This window comes from Passer montanus, unplaced genomic scaffold, assembly GCF_014805655.1.
Source record: "Passer montanus isolate IOZ18808 unplaced genomic scaffold, ASM1480565v1 scaffold12, whole genome shotgun sequence".
Taxonomy (NCBI): domain Eukaryota; kingdom Metazoa; phylum Chordata; class Aves; order Passeriformes; family Passeridae; genus Passer; species Passer montanus.
Window position 1 is genome coordinate 6,753,740 of NW_024358722.1, and position 19,609 is coordinate 6,773,348.

Sequence of the window (19,609 nt, forward strand, 5' to 3'; positions counted from 1 at the left end):
ACATGTTCCTTCAAGGAATGACAAATTTCTATCATGAAAGAACAGAAAGCCCAAATAAACAAAAACCCCTTTGAAGGATGGGTTAGACTGCCTGAGTTGGGTGTGTTAGTGGCTTATTTAAGCATTTAAAGCTCTTTACTTAAGCAGACTCCCATTATTCATGTAGGAGCTCTCTCTGGTGGGCTTGAAGAGGCCAAAGGTCACTCTGGTGTTGTGTGTGAGGACAGCAGGCTGCTCTTCAGAGGTTTGACCCTGCTGCTGTAGCTGAGGCATGGTGGTAGTCTCACTGGGGGGTGTTGTATCACAGTCTAGCTGGCATTTCTGCATGCTCTCTGACTCTGCTGAAGTGACTGCTGCTGTAATAGTGTCACAGCAAGGGGTTTGGGGACCTGTGCAGTGTGAGGGCAGAGTTACTGATCCTGCTTGTCTGGCACTGCTCTGTCATGGCAAATACTGGTGAGGCACAACCCAGCGAAGGAAAATCTGCCAGAAGAGGAGCTAGCAGAAGAGAAACAGACACAGCATGAGTCTGGTTGAAGGCAAGAAAGGAGCACAGGTAGGGAAAGAGACAAAAAGAAGAGCACAACCTTCCTCTCTGGGTCGGTGTGGGCTGCTGCATAGGGTTCAAGTTGTCCTTGTCACCTCAGGAGCAGAGGCTCCTTCCCTGACTGGCAGAGGCAGGCTAATGCCAAACTAATATGTTATGTATTGCCTGAAAGAGCCTTGACCCTGCTGGAAGCTGACTCATGTGATCTTGGTCCTTAGATTTGCTGAGAATTCTCCTGAAAAATGGCCAGCTCTGTCTGAACAAAGTGAGAGAAGCTGTGCCCTTCTCTGACCCTTGGATGGGCAATGAAATGAGATATCATCGTCACTTTGCTTTCCAAAGGTAGAAGCTAATAAGTTTTATGGCTGCTGAGTTATCAACTTTCAAGGTATAAAGGAGAAAAAGGAAGAGAATTTCTTTCTTTTCAGCCTTAACATCTAAAACACAGCACTCCAGGATTATCATTCATAGAGGTGGTTACCATGAAGCTATTGTTAGGTGTGCTGTTCCTTTGGTTGCTCTCCTCAGAAGGTAAGTTTTGGAAGGCCCTTTGAAAATTTGCATTGCACAGTATTTGGGAATATCTATTTTTAGTTGCAAGGTGGGTGTATAGCAGGAGTTTTAGAAGCGGGATGAAGAAAATCTGTGAGTAAAACTGTGATCTTAAATGCAGTTTTGGCTATGTTTGATCATTTTTTGATGAAGATGTATTCATTGGTTTGCACTGTTCTGGGGATAGACTGTGCTAGGGCACTGAAGCATTCTGGTGAGACAAACATCACCAAACAATTAGACTAGCAGTGAGATCTGTGCCAAAATGGTGCAGAAATTCAAGCAAGGAACAGAGGTTTTCTCTGAATTCATAACTGTGATCATCTTCTTTTCAGTGATAAAAGATTAAGTGAAGGGTTACTCAGCATTCTGGAATTCCAGGCATTGTTCAGATTTCTGTAATATTCATGGTAGGGGAGTCCTTATTCCCTATACTGGGTCTCTGAAGTCCATGTTTGGTGCCAATGATATTTTTGTAGGTGCTCAAGACTGAAAATGCTGTGTATGCTTTGGCTTTATTGGCTCTGTGCTTCAGGTCTCTGCCTGTAAGAAAATAATGAATAAAGTAATAGTGCTTTACCTTAGCAGTAGGCTGTGATGATCACTATCTTCAGAGGATTATAAGGTGCTGTGATAAATAATAAACTGTTAGAAGGTTTTGGTTCCTGAAGTAATTAGAAGAAATTATAACATCTGAGCTTTTTAATTTAGTGAAAGATATGCACAGTGGCTGTAGTTCCTCTGAAAACTTTATTCAGGAAAAAGGATGTTGATTGATAGCAGCCTATAAGAATTGTTTGCTGAAACATATTAACTGTAAGAGCAAGGGAGGAAGGAGTTAGAATCTTTCTCCCAAATTTTGGGAGAATTGTCTGAAAAATACTTTCTTTTTTATGTCAAGAAAATTGAAAATGCAAGTTAGAATTATTCAATGGTATAGTAAGGGAGTAACTATAATACTGGGAGTAGCAGGAGTTAAAGTTTTCCTATGGAAAGTGTAAATCCAAAACAAACTAAGAAAACTGAAGAGGTTAAAATTTAATCAGCCAAGACAAAAATTAATCTGAAGATAAACAATGAATTATTGCTAAAGGAATGAAAACCAATAAATTATTTTCCAAATTCTTCTGAAAGATGGAGTCTGTAGGACTGACTGATGTATAAAAGAAGGCTGAAGCCTGACAAATTCTTTTTGTCTCTGGTGTCCTTGCATAACAGCTTAAAAAAGGCCTTGCCCTCCAAGCCTTTCAGCACAGGCAACAAGAGGAGTAATGACCAAATCCTTGAACAAACTGATGACAAATAGTAAAAGAACTGCCAGGATTAGATGATATCCACCCAAGGGAGTGAGCCAAGTAGAAATATGAATGTGTCTATTTTATTAACTGTGATGCTCATATTGATCTGTGTTGGGATGTGGGCTCTGCACATGTTCAGAAGTGATCTGGATAAGGGTGGATTTTAACTTGTTGGTGCAAAGCTATTCAGGATGATTAGAATGAAATTTAGATTAAGTTTTCCCCTTATATATTACTCTTATCTATGTGTGTGCTATGGTGAATTCTGAGTAGATACTGCTTGGCCCCAGAACACAACTGTCTGAAGACATCAGTGCTAGTGATAGTCAGGAGAAATTATTTCAGGAGTTAGCAAGAGCACAGCATAAAAACCACATTGCTGCTGCTGTGTACAGGACCATGGTTCACCTGCATCTTGACAGTGGTCTGGATTTTTCATCTCAAAAAAGATGTGGTAAAACCTAGGAGGAGGATAAAGGGGAGAGTGGTCAGATTTAGGAAAAAAACTTCAACATGAGATCAGAGAAACTGTCTCTTCAGCCTAGAGAAGAAGGGATAGGTATATGACAAAAAACATACAGGCACATGCAAAATGGCAAATTTTGCAGAAACTAGGGAATGACTACTCTTTACAAGAGCAACAAGGAAACAATCAGGTTATTAACAAATGAGAAGTAGTTTTTCCAACATTTAATTGAGTGATGAAGCATCTTTTGCCACAATTCTTGGGGAAACCAAAAGTGTGAAAGTATTAGAAAAACAAACAGGCAAATTTGTGGAAGAAAGATGAGAAAGGAATTCACCAACATTAAGTAATTGCTTGCTTGGGGAGCACAATAGTATGGATAATTGGGAGGTTAGAAAATGGAAATATAACTGTATTTTCCTTATTCTTTGCCTAAACATCTGCATTTGGATATTGTCAGAGGCAAAATCCCAGACTAGACAGTCTTTAAGTTTGACACATTAAAACTGTTCCTCCAACTCCCTGAGTCCTGGAAGTTGGGACTGGATCCTCTTTCTCTCTCAATGTAATCTAAGCAACTATTCTCAAAGGTAGTTGACATTAGTGTTAAAATTCTCAGATACGGAGTTCCTGCAGTAGATTTGTGTGATGCAGACAAGTCCCTCATTGCTTTTGCCTCCAGTATCCCAAACAGAGTTGGGTTTGTGCTTATTGTCCTGAGTAAAGCATCATCAAAACCCACAGACTGAACAGGCAGAAATGTTAAAAATATGTCACACAACAGCCAGGAAACTGTCTCAACCTTCTACAAAGTAGTGCAAAAATAATGTAAATGGGCAAATAGCTCATGGCTGAAACCCAAGTAGGGAAAAAACTCCACATATAGAATTTGCTGCCATTCATTGAATATGGTCATGTAGTGTGGCACAGGTGACAGGCTGAGGCGGTCGTGGGGAGCAGTAGTGGCGTGTGTCACCACACTGACAGTGTGCACAGGTACCCATGTCCCCAGAGGCTGCCAGAGCCCCCTGCCCATGCCAGGCACATCTTCCTGCAGCGTGAGCACCTCTGGCTGCCCTGCACCCGAGGATGTCTCACCTGCTGGACTGAGCTGGCTCAGCTCTTACTCTGTCATTGACACAGAAAGTAAGGTGTACAAGCCAAAAGTACTCAGCAGGGCTAAATATTCCAAAAATAGCTCCTGACTGTTAAAGGACAATTATTCTAATTCTGTATAAGACTTGCTGGATGTTGATGGCTTCAGTGGGGCAAGCAAGAACAGCTGAGAGCATGCTTTGAAGTTCAGCTAACCTGGGCTTTGTGGCTAGCTTTGTGGAAATTCTAGAATAAACCAAAATCTATTTGTATAAATCCAAGTGTATGCTCAAGGAAAGAGAGTAATGTTTACTGAAACATCTGCAGGCCTAACTCCTGGCTCCACAGGCTCTTTTGTCTGCCAACACTCTACTAAGAGAATAAATTGCAGCTGTTTCTGTATCACTATGGCAAACTCACAACAGTATTATGCTGCTCCCTGACTGTGGGAGATGTAGATTAATGTGAATTGCTCCTTTCTAAGGTATTCACCTTGTACATGTTCAAACTACTCTAAATTTGGATAAAATGAGACTATAGCAGTGTATGAAATATGCTGAAGAGGAAAGCAGGTAGAGAAGGTCTGTGAAGGATGGGGTTATTTGAGGGGATCCACAAGCAGTTCATCACCTGTTGCTATAAATTCATCACATTCCGCTAATTTCAAGAGATATCACCTGCTTATAATAACTAAAAGCTTTTTCTAGTATACAAAATCAAAGAAAATATGTTTTCTTATTGGGATGAGCCTCATCTTTGGAAAGGAGGGCAGATAAGAAAGGCGCCTTCTCTCCAGATTATGTGCTTTTAGGTATATTAAGTCTTATGGAGCTTTTTTTTTTTTCCCCTAATGTAAAAAAAAAAATATATAGCATAACCCTTTATTTAATGTTTTTAAGGTAATGCAGATGATCAGGAAGAATATGAGAAACTAGAGGTAAAGTATGAATACAACTTTCTTTTTTTTTATGTTTTCAATACCTATCATTACCTGTCAAGCTGTTGCTTCCTCTGAGGCAGGCAGAAGAAGAAAGAATGCAGCTTGTTGCTCCAAACTGCTTCTGCAAAGAAGAAATGCAAAGCCAGTGAGTCAGCAATGTGATAGTGCAGCTGCAAGATTACAGAACGTAATCAGGAAATGAGGTTTTCTCCGAGCAATGTTTGTTATTAGGTTGCATATCCTGTATGTAGGTCGTTTGTGGTTAGCACTTGTTCCTAGATGCTCTGTTGCTCTTTTAGAAACACAGAATTAAACTCTTATTTGCTTTATAACAGTGCAAATTGTCTGCATCCTTAAAGTCCTCCAGCTGGGCATTAGGGAATGTGTGGGGACCCTGGTGGCCTGTGTCACTATATAGATTTAACCTTTGGATATTAGGAATTGTCAGACAGCTACTCATGGTCATTGTGATGAGGGAATCCCTTGCCAAGTCACCTGGGGAGGCAAGGATTGCCTTTCATGTCCCTTTAAAGAACTTGATGTTGGGCTGTGCCTACCATAAGGATGTAGGATGGCATTGAACAATGTTCCTGCTGGTACTGAGCTGTCTCTCATGCTGACTGAATATCACTCACATCCTTGCCTTCTCTGATCACCTGGCCAGGTGTTGTTAAGGAGCCAGAATTGGTTCATTCTGCCTTTCCTGTTGCATATTGGAGGTGTTTTGTTGTGTCAGTTGGGTGCCCCTTGGCACGCAGAGATGCCTGCAGTAGCTGTCCTTATGACCTCTTCCAGATTCAGCAGTCACTGCAGCAGGATGTGTTCAGCACATTTCATTGTTTGTTCAGACCCAGTGCTGTGGCAGCCAATAAGAAAACTAAGCAGAAAGTGTCAAGTTCTAGAAGAGTTAACTGAAGATGCAGCTGTCCAGATCTGTGTTCCCATGTATTTCTAACAGATGTGTAATTGTTCTTTGAAGTTGTTTACATGAGTAAAATCTTGGTTGCATGTGAGAATGGGGCCTGTAGGACCCCTCATTCAACAAATTTCCGTGTTAGATCTAAGCAATCAACCATATTTATTTGTTTATGTCTAAGGCTCTAAGAAGCTTGCAGTTTTCATGTGAGCAGGCGACATTCCCTGAGACCCCTTCATCTTCAGGTTTGTGTTTGATATTTTCTCTGCAGAGGCTTTCCCTCACAAAATTATTTGAGAATGGGCTGGGGCAGAAATCAGCTGTTTGTGGGGATGCCTATGTATGGGATTGACTGAAGTGGAGCTAGGCTCTATAAACTCCTTAGATTTTTGTTCCACTTGTGATTACTTTTCTACCTTTGTTTCTTCAGCTGATGATTAGGGGTGCCACTATTACTTCAGTCATTCTCAGAAGTGTTTTTTGATCTTTTGTTGCTTGATGGTTGAGCACTTCAGTGCCTCTAAACATCCAGAGTATTTGCTGAACACCTGAGTAAAGTTTTTCATGCTTTCTGACTAGTTTAAAACCTCCAATCAAAGTGGTCAGTATAGACTTCTTACCATTTTAGCCAAATTTGTTTTAATATACTGCTGAATGTAACCTTCTTTTGGAGTTTCTGTGTTGGGGTTTTTTTGTAACCTGAAGTCTTGCTTTTCTGCAGTTCATGCTCTAAGGCCAGCTGACATTAAAGCAGTCACTGCAATAGGAAGTTTTCAAAGAGTAAGTACAAGCAGGAAATGTGCTGAATGTGACCCATTTCCTCTGCTGTGATGCTGAAGTCAGCTGATGATGTAGTTTGGGGTCTCAGGGTGTTCAGAACTTCAATCTTTCCACAAGCATCAAAGACTTCTGGTGAAAAAATGGCTGGAAATACCTGCTGTTCAGTGTTCCAATATGCCCTGAGTCTAAAAATAGCCAGCTGACTTAGTGCAGGAGGAAATGTGATCACAGTGTTCTTGCAGAGAACCATGATATTTGATTAGAGTGCATGGATTTTCCTAACAATGAGCATAACAGACTGAATAACTGGAAGAAGATGCTGGGAAAATTCAAACTGGAACAAACACAAATTGTTGAGAAATCCAGTAGATTTTCCACCTCATCAAGTGTTTTCTGTAGAAACAGGTTTCCTACCTGGAAGGCAGAAGGTCTACAAGAATCACAAATATATGTTTCTGCTTTATAGATCAGTAGGTAAAGTTCTCCTGCCTGTAATAATATAGTTAGATTTGGATGATCTTTATTTGTCTTAATAGTTGGAAGTGAATATCTGAAGCTGATTTGAGGTCCAATTAAAAGCATTTAAGTACAATTCTCATGCTTTGAGGAAGTGTAGAAATGCCTGTAGAGCAAAAATTGATAGCCATTGGAGAGGCTGTGACTGTGAAAAATGGGGGACAGTCTCCCTTATTACAAAACAACTTTCAAATTTGAGATGGTATCCATGAATATATAATACTTTTCCTTTACAAAATCAACACTTCTGGACTCCTTGTGAGTACCTCTCTCTTTTGAAAAAAATGATTGTCCTGAATGCAAGGGTGCTTCACCCAGGTGCACGGCCCTTTGGACCAAGTCTTCTTTGTGCTGGTGTCCTTGTTCTTGTGCGGGTGTCATAGAAAAACATGTAAATGATCTTCTTTTAGGGAATGTTTGCTTTCCTAGAGTAAACATCTCTGTTTTCTCATGAAACTCTCTGAATTCAGTGAAGTTCCTCTGTTGATGTAGTTTCTTTTTAACAGACTCTCTTCTGTCTGAGTGCCATCTATGTAAATTATCTAAATGACTTCAGGTCATGTCCCTGGTTGAAAAGGAGTGGGAGTAGATCCAGAGATATTTGGCCCAGAATGGCATTTCATTTTATGGAATTTGATTTCAACAAATCAAATTCTATTTTAAGCCATATATTAAAAAATTATTAATGAAAGCAGTAACTAAGAAAGGGTTACCAGATTATGAAAATACACTGCAATAGGGAAGTTCTGGAAAATAATCTAAATCTGTGAGTGATTACAACATAATGGAAAGGAGTATATAGAAAACAATACTATGTCTAACAGGACTAAAATATGGTAGGAGAACAGCATACCTAGGTCTAGTTTACACTTTAGTTAATATTATTCTTATTGCTTCTTTGTTCACAGACACCAGGATCTGGTGAGGACTTACTCCAAAGGTAAGAATTAATAGTTAGCTTTTGTAAGTTTCATTATCCTAATCTCTGTAGTGTCTTAGTGCGGGAGTTAGGCCCAAGCATTTTTTTTGTTTTGTTTTGTTTTATAGAGAGGATTTTGAGACACTGAAATTTTCCCTGTCCTTTGGTAACATATTTTTTGTACTTATGCAGGATATAGAATTATCTACGGGTTGCAATACCCTTGATTAAGAATCATTGCTGTGTGATAAATCCTAGGCAATAAATATAATAATTCACTAGTTGGAGATAAGAAAGCAGGGATTTATCAGAGCTAAGAAAGAACTCAGTAATCCAGATACCCTGGACTACTGATACCCAATCTGCTTGGCTTATTCCCAGTGCTTCATGGACAAGTTTTACACCATTTCCTTCTCCCATGCCCCTTCAGCAGCTCCAAATCAGTGAAAGAACGTATGGCTAAACCTTGTAGTTGCAGGTCTGTGCAGATCTTTTGAGTCACAGCCTTGCAGATGAGGATTTAGTGCTGCACAGATAAATTTTAAAGATTAAGTTTTTTTAATGGTTGCAAAAACATGTGTCCACTTGTATGTGGGTATACACGGAGGGGCCCCTGCATCACTTATACCTACGTGTAAGCAAGCACAAGTACTGCAACATGAAGAGGGTAAAGAGACAAAAATTTGAGATCTGAGACTGTGTTCTTACTCAGCAGTAGCTGATGACATGACAGTTTTGGGGAAAGAAAGGCCCCATTCTTACTTGCAACAGCTGCCATGAATTTCACTCTGAGATGCAGCATAACTAATAAGAAATTAAGGCTGTGCTGTAATATAATTTTTCTTTGAGAAATGGAATAACAGGAACTTCCTGTTTTCTCTTCCCTTTCTATAGCTCAGGAAAGAACTTCCTTGAAATAAGCATGGCAACTTTAGCAGGTGCGTCTTGCTGTCACACTAAAACTTCATCAAATTAATTTAACAGCTTGCTGGCAGGAGCTTCAGGGCTCTGCTGGGCTGCAGAGCATGTGCAGCACAGGCACACAGCAGGGGTGTAAGGGAAGCCTGAAGGGTGGTGTACCTGGGGACATGAGTACAGCCAGCTTGGGTTGTCCGTGATGGCTTTAAAGAGACTGTGTAGACAAACAGCAGTGAGGAGGGGGTGTGGCAGATTGCTGCAAGATGCTTAAATGCCCAGCAGGGTTTTTTGGCCTCTTATTTCTACCCACTACACAGTCTCTGCTGGTGTGTTCTTGTGGCCCATGCTGGCCCAGTGAAATCTTGTATGGATTTGCCTGCCCAGAACTGCCATGTGCTTAGAATTTATACTGGGACTGCCATAGATGCTCCACATATGGGAATTTGTTGCCTGTCTCTGAAGTCAGCCTTTACTTTCTTAAAGGGTATTGCAAGTAGAAGTTTCATGCCCACTGAAATGCTGTGGGCATGAAATACATGGCTCCAGGGTCCTGCCTTCCACATCATCTTCCTTGTATCTTAACTCCTTGTTGTGGTGTCTATTTCCCTGTGAAAGGGGTTTAAAACATGGCAACTCACTGGTGTTTTATGAGTCTCCCTGGGTAACCTTTCCCAGTAGCTTCATTTCTACAGCTGCCCTATATTTAAGCCCCCCTACAATACTTGTGGCTGACATGAGATGGGGACAGAGGTTTTTGACCTGAGTCTGAAGGCAAACGCAGACATCAAGCCTTCACTTCACAAGGTGAGGAACAGAACCAAGGAAAACAGCTGCAGAGGGGCTTAACCATACCTCTCATGCTTGCCAAGGGATCCTCAGACTTTACATGCCCTGGTGCTGTTTTAGTCCAGCTGTGTTTAATGAATCAGCAGAGTAGCAGTCTGTTGGATGCAGCAATCTCCTAACCTGTGTGTGTCATTCAGCTCTCATTAGCACCTTCAACCCCTCGGTCCTACATCTGTCCCCTCCACCTGGCACAGCAGGAGAGATGCCAGACAGTCAAGCCAGGTGAGTCTGAGGGACTTTTGGCTGGGCAGTTGGTGTAGAAGGGGAAGGATGCAAATCTTTGCTACACTGTGCAAAGTATCTACACTGTGCTCAGTACTGGCAGAGGCTGTCATTGTGGCTCAGTTGGCACCTGTCAGAATCAGGAGGAACAAAGCCCCACTTTGGGGTCTGTTCTATCACCAGAGTTAAAAATCAGGTCTCTTTTATAGCTGCAAAACAAATTTTTGGCTCAAATAGAAGTTGAGGTGTGCCTACTAAGCTGCTGTTTTTATCTAAGTGCACATGTCTGGAAGTCAGGTAGCTGAATATGAACTAATCATCCAAAGCTCTCTGGGTAGCACAGTCAATTGTTTAATCATAACACATTTAGGAAAAGATTAATCCAACCTGAATCCTCAAAAGGTGTTTGATTCAATGGTAAAAATCAGCCAAAGCTTTAACCTTACTGATGCCTTCATAATTTCTCTCTTCCTTTCTTCTTTTCAGAGACCTCCTGCATCAAGCTGAAGAAATAGTGAAGCTCATGAAAGTGGATCAGGTTTGTTTAAAGCACAGGACAATTCAGAAAGCATGGTGTTGAAGCAGAAAAAGGTAGAAAAGTGGTTTAATACTTAAACAGCGCTCAAAAAACTTTCAAAGCAAAAAATGCCATTTCTTGGGGTTAATGGACTTCAGGCTTTCTGTTGTAATTAAGAATCAATCCCGTGCTTTTCAAGTAGAGAGTTTTTTTCTGAAAGTATCCCACCTTTTTTGCTTTTGTCAAAGCAGCTGAAGAGCTTGGTAGGGAAGACAGCATGTTTGCTTTCTGTTGGCTAAAAATGTGAGACTTCTGCTAGCTACACTCTGTAACTCTGTACCAGTATTTCTTAGAAGTCAACCCAAAATAATAATTCTCAGTATTTGTCTCTTCAGTTCCTTTTTGGTCTTTTAGGAACATGTTTTCCAAAAGGCCAATAAAGACCTAAATATGCTTTGGTGATGCTGGTGAGAGCTTGAATTATCCCTTGTGGCTGAGTGCTTTTTAGGTCCTATCCTGCAGCTTTAAGCATTCATTTCTCCTTTATTCTTAACCATGAGGTTATTTCATAAAATAGTCTTGAAATAATGGGAAAATGTAATTGCTAAGGCCATTTTGCTATTGCCTCTTTGCTCTACAGGGATTTAGCATGCATTTTTGTAGAACTGTGTGGTTCTAACCAAGGCTCTTCAGGATTGTACAGCATTGCCTAATAAACAGAGCACATCTGAGCAGCTCTCAGAATTTTTTATTCCAGTCTTTGTCCCACTAGTATGACCCCTCTCAGCAGTTCATATACAGTAATCCTCTTGGCAAGATGCAACAGTGATGGAAATAGACAATATCAAGTTCTGTGCTAAGCTGCCCATACCCATCTTTTCCAGTAGTGGCATCCTATGGCAGCAGCAATTTCAGGCTCTATCCTGAGCTTCTTGTAGGTGTGTGTTCAGCTTTAATTGCAGCACTTGATGCCTAACTATCCATTTGCTGTGTCCTCTAAGAAAAAGCTGGATGGTTTGTCAAAATGGAAGGGACCAAGACAGTGAGGAACGGGCCGTGGACTACTGCTTGATCTTGCTGGTTTTGAACCCACAGCAAATTTTGTGTGAGAGAGGAAAATAGCAAATAGATCACCTGTAATACCATTCCTTTATTTTTTTCTCCCAGATGATAGACTTCCAAAATGACTGGAAACTGATCACAGTGTTTTTTAGTGCTGAAACCTCATGTTCCTCCTATGCTTCCACACAACTGGTAAGTGCTTTGTGAGGTGGTTTAGCAGTCAAGGCAGGTAGTTAAGACACTTTCCCATACTCTACTCTCTGCCACAGGGAACCAAAGGGGTAGTTAGGTGTGGGATGTTGAGATGCCTTGATCCAGTGATCGAGGCATTGCACATAATTGTGTGCATTAAGTACAGATGTCTATAAATACAAAACACATTGTTTTGTATTTATAGACATCTGTACTTAATTTGCCATCCCTATTCTGAGATGTCTTAGTAGAACAACTGGTTTCCACCTTCAAGTATAAAGATACTTTTCTTCTCTATCCCTGTCTTTTTTTTTTTTTTACTATATGTCAAGTTCTCTATTTATAGGCAGTTAAATTACAAGTCTAATTCCCATGTTATTTACTTGTGGCTGGCTGAGGCTGAATTTAGAATGGAGTGATTCTTAATAACCCTTCACAGCTCAACACACAGAGTTTGTGACTTTTAGGAAATGGATAACTGTTTCTTCTACTAGTTTTGATGCCCTTTCTCATCTCATTTACAGCAGAGCTGCATACAGGAAAACTTGGAAAAACTTACAGCTGTCTTGGATTTTTTGTATAAGAAGGTAAGACGTATTCATCAACCCTGAATAGCTGAATAATTTGTGTATTTTTCCAGTCTCCCCTACTAGACTAGAGCTTGTATCACTCTTCACATGACTTAGAACACCAGTCTCATTAACATCAACCCACTGGCTCTGTTTTCACTAAGTGTTTTACTCCTGTTTTTAAAAAGCTGACGCATGCAAACTGAAAGGATGGATGGGTAACTGCTCTGTTTTGCAACACAAGCTAATGTACCACTCAATCTTTGGGTATTTTAAAGATGATTTATGTGAAAGTTGGAATTAATCTGTCTAGGTGGGAAAGTTATGTTTAACAGGGCTGTTGGTGAAAGTAACTGGTATGTAATTACTGATGCTGAAGTGTACAGGCTGCTAACTCCCTGGTGATGACTTTTACAGACCAGGGAAAATATCCATTAAAATACATATAATAGACCTTTTTTCCTATTTTGTGATAGTTTAAAAATCTCAGCCTTTCTGAAGGTTTTCTAGCTGGCTGAGCTAAGAATTATCTGCTTATCTAGGATGGTTTCTGGGAAGCATTCTGTGCTGTGTCTTGATCTACTAATGATAGTAGATTAGATGAGGATAGATTTCTACTAAAGCAGACTATAAACTGTTTAACTGAATTATTTCAATAGCATCTTCCATTAATTTTCTTTTGCTGCATTGAAGGTCTACAGCATGTTCTAAACCTGCTACAGTTGGTTGCATCAGACCCCAACCACTCGTTTTTCTCCAACTGACTTCAGCAAGTGTTGTGTATGGGGGAAATTCCACCCACACATTCTCTTCAGATTCTCTCCACTATTATTTCCAGAATCTGTTTATGTGCACTTATGAATGTGAAAGATCATTATGTAAATGAAAAGCTGCTTTCTGCACAGGGGAGAGGTGTGGTGGGTTGCATGAGTGCTTGTGCTATTATGCAGGATGTTTCGTCCCAAGCTTTGCATTGCTATGTTGCCACAAAAATGGTAGTCCCAAGTTCATTTGAGTTCAGTTTAGTTGGCTGGTGGCCATTTTGGTTATGTAAAATGACTTGCTGTGTCTCAGTCAAAAAACATGGCCACAAGTACTTTAAAAATGATGATCCTAGATTGCAGGCATAGGATCAGGGTTCAGGACAGAATTGGCAAAGACTTAGGTCATTGATTTTACGTAGGCAGAATCTCAGAGGTAATACATGTGAAGTTCTAGACGTAATTTACCATAATTGCTGCTTGCTGATCTTTAATTGCAAATCTAGCATGAATAATTTTTACTTTATAACTGCAGGTTCCCAAGGCCTTCGTAAATCTAGTGGATTCCACTGAGCTCACAACTGCCTCTCTTGTGTGCCAAGATTACAGTAATGCCAGGTAACAGGTTTCCTTAACTTCTTGTCACTGTCTCCTGCTGGTGTTCAACAAATACCTATATACATGTACATATATACCTATGTTTATGACTGAGATGCAATCTATTGAGCTGTTTTTCTGCCCTTAATACAAAAGTATGTAAAAGATTTTAAGTCTTCACTTTGTTTCTGATATGCTCTCTCTGAAAGATATATTTTTATTAGGAAGCTAGTGCTTTTTATCCTATCAAATTGGACAGCATATTTAAATATTGGGTCAGAGTTATGGAAAAAGAGAAAGCCTCGATGTTCAAGCACTGTTCACCAAGAGCCAAAGCACTGGTTTGTTATCAATGGTTTTAGCCACAAATCCAAAACACAGCACCATATGGGCTGTTTTGCAGAAAGTTAACTCTATCCCAGCCAGACCTAGCACTTAGACAGATTATGGTCACAAAACTGCATCATCTAGCTACCCCCAGTTTTTTGTTCAGTGATACTTTTGTTCTGCAACTCTCAAGTCAGAAGCTCTGTAGGGGCTTCGAAAGTTTGAATTTCTACATATCAGTGTTCACAAAATGAGCAGCTGATTTTAAAGAACATTTTTGATTTTAAAGAACATTTTTAGGCTATTGGAAAAATTCCACTTAGGCTTAGGGTATGCTAGGGTACAACATCCAAGTTGTTAGTTCCTTATGGTAACTGCATCTATTTATCTGTCTTGCTCAGTACTTTGTAACAAAAGCATGAGTAGTTTGTGTCCCGATTTAGTATGGAGTAGGAGTGTGCACATGAGCAGTTATGATGGAGTAGTTTACAGCTGGTGAGATTACACTTTGTCTTACTCCATAGTAATTTTTTTCCCCGTGCTCGTGGCATAGGGCACCATATGTACTAATATAGTCATCCTGAAGTGTTTCACAAGCTTTGCAGAGATGTTCTGATGGAACAGGGGAAGAGTTCTGGCTGCTGTGTAACCATGTACTTGACAAATACAGGGAGAGGAGAAGCATTCCTTGTCAGAAGAGACTGAATGGGGCACTCTAGCTTATTTCTCCTGCACAAACATGAAGGGGTAAAATGTGAGAAATGTGGAAAAGCTGTGTTCAGGAATATGGGCCTTGCCACATATTGAAGGCCTTAAAAATAAAATGAAATGGATCTAATTTTTTTTTCCTGTGAGGTATTGCTATATTTGCTTTTGTACTTAAGGCAATTTTCTTTCTTATTGTCAGCATGCTCTCATAGCTGTGTTTATCTGGTTGATAAACACAGCTCCCACTAGTTTGTTAGACGGCCTCAGTCCCAGATCCTGTCCCAGATTAGGACCTCCAGCATTTGGTTGCTAAGTTGTCATTATGAACTGTGCTTTGAGAGAAAAATATAAATCCATACCAAAATGTGAAATTTCAAGAGTCAAAGAGGATAATAGTGGTTGACACTTTCAGTCCTGTGCCTTAACTTTAGGCACTGAAGTTTGGGACATAATGGGGTTTAAAGTTCCCTCCTTTACGAATTTCTTACTAAACAGAAGCATCTGCCCTGAAAGTAGTACATGAACCCCATTTTTAGGCATGCAACTTTCTTTTTATGAGATTCCTCTCTTAGGCTTGGGTAAGATTCTGGTCTTGATTTTATATTTCTTTCACTCACCAGCAGTGATAATACCACTTTATCAGAAAACACTCATTTTATGGCTTTAGCTAAGCTCTGTGAAAAGGATCCTGACAGATACTTATTGCTTATATCTGCAAACCCCCCAGAAATTTTTTCAGATTCCAGTCCATCCAGGAAATTTCAAGGGAGTATATTTTGCTGGAACCTGACTAACCTTATGTGTATCTTATATTGTTCCCATCTACACCTTTAGGAACTTTCAGAATTCTCCAGCTAGCTTCAAAAATATGCACCTTGCAGGTCAGAAATCTGACAGTGCCAGTCATCCTTTAGCATGTATAAACTTATGTAACTTCCATCCACATTTCTAGATGCAGGTCTTCAAGTCAAATACTAAAGAAAATGTTCCTGTGGAAATATTTTGAGTTTGTTCAATTTTCCTGTGTGAGTACAGGGAGGGAAATGTTTGAAAACCAATGCAGCTGTTATTTTAAGCTTGAGCATGTTGCTAGCTTGTGAGATCCTGTGCTAATCTAAGTCTGGCATACTTGTCAACTGACTAGGCTTTTAAATCAAAAAGAGATACAAAGCTCTGGATATATGAATATATGTAATTCTATGTTTATATCAAAAATTAGCGTGTTCCATGTAGCCTTTTCTACAAATACAACAATTTAGTCTTTAGTATGTTCTTGTCAGTGGCATAAAAGAATTCATGCTATCCACCTTGTTTATCAAAAATTCATAATGTCTTTCATGTTTTTTTAATTCTTTTCTGCAGGAATCAGTGCAATTATGTTGAACACTCCACATTACATGATAACATACTGAGGTGGTCCTATCAGGTATGGCATCTTCTCTGTTGTTTGGCTCTCATATTGCTAGACATGTCTATTCATTTGCCAGATCTGCCTGAAGCAAGGAGGTAAGGGAGGAGTAGCAGTGAGGAAGTTTCTATCACACATCCATAGCAATTCCAATCCCATAATTCTCAGGAATATTGACAAGAAATTCTCTCTATACCTGAGTGATCTTAGTATCTCTTTAAGTTTTAAATGTCTGTATAACTTTTGGCAGCCTAGGATTTTTCATATCCGATCCCAGAAATGATCCATCTTGTCCAGTAAAATGCCACATGATTTAGAGAAGAAAAATTTTCGGTTAAGACAAAGACAGTTGTGCTAGAGTTTCTTTTAAACATGCCAAGGTGGCAATAAACATGACATTTCATTGCCTTGCTAAGCTTACTGCACTGTCAAAGAAAATGAAGGTAAACCATCTTTCTTATAGCTACAAGGATTTTCAAGTTGTTGTATAACAAGATTTCATTAAATTACTGTGTTTGTTCTGGATTACACAATTTTATTTCTGTGGTTTATTAGGGATGGGGATAATTTAAATGTACTTTAAGTCCTGATGAATCACACATACATTGTACTCTCTACCCAATAATACTTATCTCATTAAATGGTTGTCTATTTAGGATGCTTTGGAAAAACTACTGGAGTCTGAGAGGTTTGATCAAAAGGATGACTTCACTGTTGTTCTTCAGCCTTCTCTCCAAGGAAGAAATCTGCTGCTCGGACTGGTGAGTAAACGCAAGCTGCTCCATTCTTTCTGATTTGTGTCTGTTGAGACTGATTGCAGTGTTCAGCAGGCTTTCCTGTCCTAGGCTGTGTAATTCTGGAAGATAAGGGTAGTCAAGCTCAGGAAGAACATACCTCAGGACCAGACACAGAAGTCCTGAGAGTGGAACTTGATTTAAACAGCATGAGTCAGAGATCCTGTGTTTTTTGAATGTTATGCTCCAGGATAAATCAAGCTATGGCATCTCTGCACCTAAAATCACAAGTGTCTGGAAGCTGTCAGTGCCACTGATTTTTCCATATCTTTGTAGTCACCACCATATTCATCCCTGTTTATGCTCAGGTGTTTGACAACAAAGGCAAAAACGTCGGTAATGTGAAGTATTTAGAAGGGTTAGAGGGACAAAAGGTAAAGGTGTTTGTAAACTATTGGAAAGTACAGTTATGTCCGTGCAATGAGTGTGGAAACTCAGACTGTTTTTCTGGTGTAGGCAGTAGGGAATGAATATGGGATTGTCTAGGATGTCAGGCATGCTTGTGTTATAAGTGGTCTTTAAAGGGAAGTTGAAAGGTCAGGGTTGTCTAATATCTGGCAATGAAGAGGGAGAATATTACTTTCTGGAGAATGGCTTACTTGGAGTGAGGTAGCAAAACCCATCACATTAGGTGGTTTTTTTCGTAAAATGGGTTGATAATGACTCATGGTCTGGGCTTTTGAGAATCATGATAATAGCTCCATGAATCTGAGGTAATTCCATTGCTCCCCTCAGATCAGTATCAGAACAAAGTGAATTCAGAGAAGAAATTCTTTTTCCAGGAAAACAAAGGATTTACTATGTTGCAAAATCTTGTTGGTGCTGGGGTTGTCTTTTGCCAGGCTTTTTTTGTAGATGGTTGCTCTGTATGCAAATAGCAGACTTCTAACTTTCATGGCATTACTTTTTCTGTCAGTGATTTGCTCTTTGAATGCCATCATGTGTCATAGGTGGAGTCTTTATTTCTTCTGATTTGTGGTACGCCTGCAGGCCACCATATGTAACCTTCCAAACTCTTCCAGCAGTTACATTTCATTTAAAATTCATCATGCTCGCTTAAGACAAATTCTGTATATTTCTAATGTTTAAAGACAGGTATAAACTAGCAGTGTTGTTTATTCAAATGATTCATGTGTTCACATCTGAGTCTTCCTGCTCTACTTTGAGCATGTGATCATGCTGTGTTATTGCTCTGCTCTTCTTGTCCTGTTGATGTGCAACAATCATTTACTAAAATAACATCTTTCTATCTTGACACACCAGTAGTAACTGGCATCAGTGGCAAGTGGCTTAATGAGAATACCAAAGATTGATTTTCTTGTGGATATGAATATTGTTTTATGGATTGAGGACATCTGTCACTGAATAACTAATCTTTTCATACTCTTAATTATTTTATGATGCTCAAGGTACTTTCTCTTTCAGGGCGAGGATGATTTGGTTACCACATCAAAGACAAAAGTAGAAATTCTGGAAGATTGCATTTTCATGGCTGTGGGCCTCTGGAATAACATGGTAAGCAGTACCACAGAGACTGTTTCTTGCTGAACTTGGTCCAGATGAGTAGTAGCAATCCTGCACGAGCCAGGCTTTGAGTAGCAAAGAGGCAGGGGAAGGAAGAATACAAAAATTATCCCATGACTTCTATCCTCAGCTGTGCAGGGAGGCTACTCCTGAATAATGCTAAATGCCCTACACTTCCAAGACAAATCTCACTCTGCTGCTACTTTCTACTAAGGACTTTTTAGAAAGGTTTTCAAAGTAGCTCTTTGGGAAGCCTCATGGACTAAATGAGCTGTGACATATCCTGGTTTTGCTAATCTTACTTCTTTGACAGCACAGCACAGGATGACTGAGGCTTGTCCTAACCTGAGATTATAGCAATTATAGTCCTGTCCACTCTGTCCTCTAACCTGCATCCCCCACCATGCTGTACTAATGAGTCCTGTGCCTCTGTCTTCTCCTTAACCATCATCTTTATGCTGCTGTTGCTCATGGTGAAAAGGTGATAGACAACCTTGAGGAGCTCTTGTTATGTCCTCTAGAGCTGGATGTCCTATCCAGCTGTTTTCTTTAATGCTACTTCAAGCAGTAATAACGCTGTTGTAGCCCATATCATTTAAAGAAGCAGAATTTGCAGGAAGAGGCATCTATAGGCTTCTACCATCACCAGACGATGTATCTAGAAGAATAGTACAGTCACTTTATTAAAATATGTTATCTTTTAGTTAAAGTTAGTAGGAGCCAAGGAGTTAAAAATTGATAACCCATTGCAGTGGTAACCTTGGAACAGCTGTGCTGGGTCTGTTTATCTCCTTTGCTGTTATCTGTGATATTCCTTGTGATGACGTCATGGTTCCTACCTCAGCTCTTCCATCATGAAATAGATGCCCTCTGTTTCGTTTCTCTGTCTCTAATAGTTTTCTGCACAGACTTTATTTGTCCTCCTCTGCTCTGTCCTTGAACAACCTATTCTGTGACATGCTTCTCTATTCTTGTCATTCTGATTGCCCAGCAGCATTCATTTTGTGAAAATAGTAGAAATGAAAAACCATAAGCAAAACGAAGCTGTGCTTTTAGGGCTGGCTGCATCAGGGCCAGTTACCCAGACTTGGGCAGTGAGCATGCTGTGGAGCCACCAGAATCAAAACACTGTCAT

At 39.9% G+C, this 19,609-nt stretch overlaps 1 protein-coding gene across 5 annotated transcripts in view; it reads left to right on the plus strand.

Annotated features, from left to right (window-relative positions):
- Window positions 1-784: 784 nt before the first annotated feature.
- PLB1 (phospholipase B1) overlaps window positions 785-19,609 on the plus strand; it is a 118,921-nt gene continuing 100,096 nt past the window's right edge. For 2 of the 5 annotated variants that reach the window (XM_039697809.1, XM_039697808.1), the window contains exons 1-14: window positions 791-1,078; window positions 4,858-4,895; window positions 5,996-6,059; window positions 6,536-6,594; window positions 8,019-8,050; window positions 8,924-8,967; window positions 9,931-10,015; window positions 10,502-10,553; window positions 11,700-11,786; window positions 12,311-12,373; window positions 13,652-13,734; window positions 16,111-16,174; window positions 16,813-16,917; window positions 18,376-18,465. In XM_039697809.1, the coding sequence (XP_039553743.1) occupies window positions 1,030-1,078; window positions 4,858-4,895; window positions 5,996-6,059; window positions 6,536-6,594; window positions 8,019-8,050; window positions 8,924-8,967; window positions 9,931-10,015; window positions 10,502-10,553; window positions 11,700-11,786; window positions 12,311-12,373; window positions 13,652-13,734; window positions 16,111-16,174; window positions 16,813-16,917; window positions 18,376-18,465 (915 nt within the window). In that variant the 5' untranslated portion in view covers window positions 791-1,029. Of the gene's footprint in view, window positions 1,079-4,857; window positions 4,896-5,995; window positions 6,060-6,535; window positions 6,595-8,018; window positions 8,051-8,923; window positions 8,968-9,930; window positions 10,016-10,501; window positions 10,554-11,699; window positions 11,787-12,310; window positions 12,374-13,651; window positions 13,735-16,110; window positions 16,175-16,812; window positions 16,918-18,375; window positions 18,466-19,609 lie in introns of all 5 variants that reach the window. The other 3 variants (XM_039697805.1, XM_039697804.1, XM_039697806.1) reach the window with 3 other exon arrangements.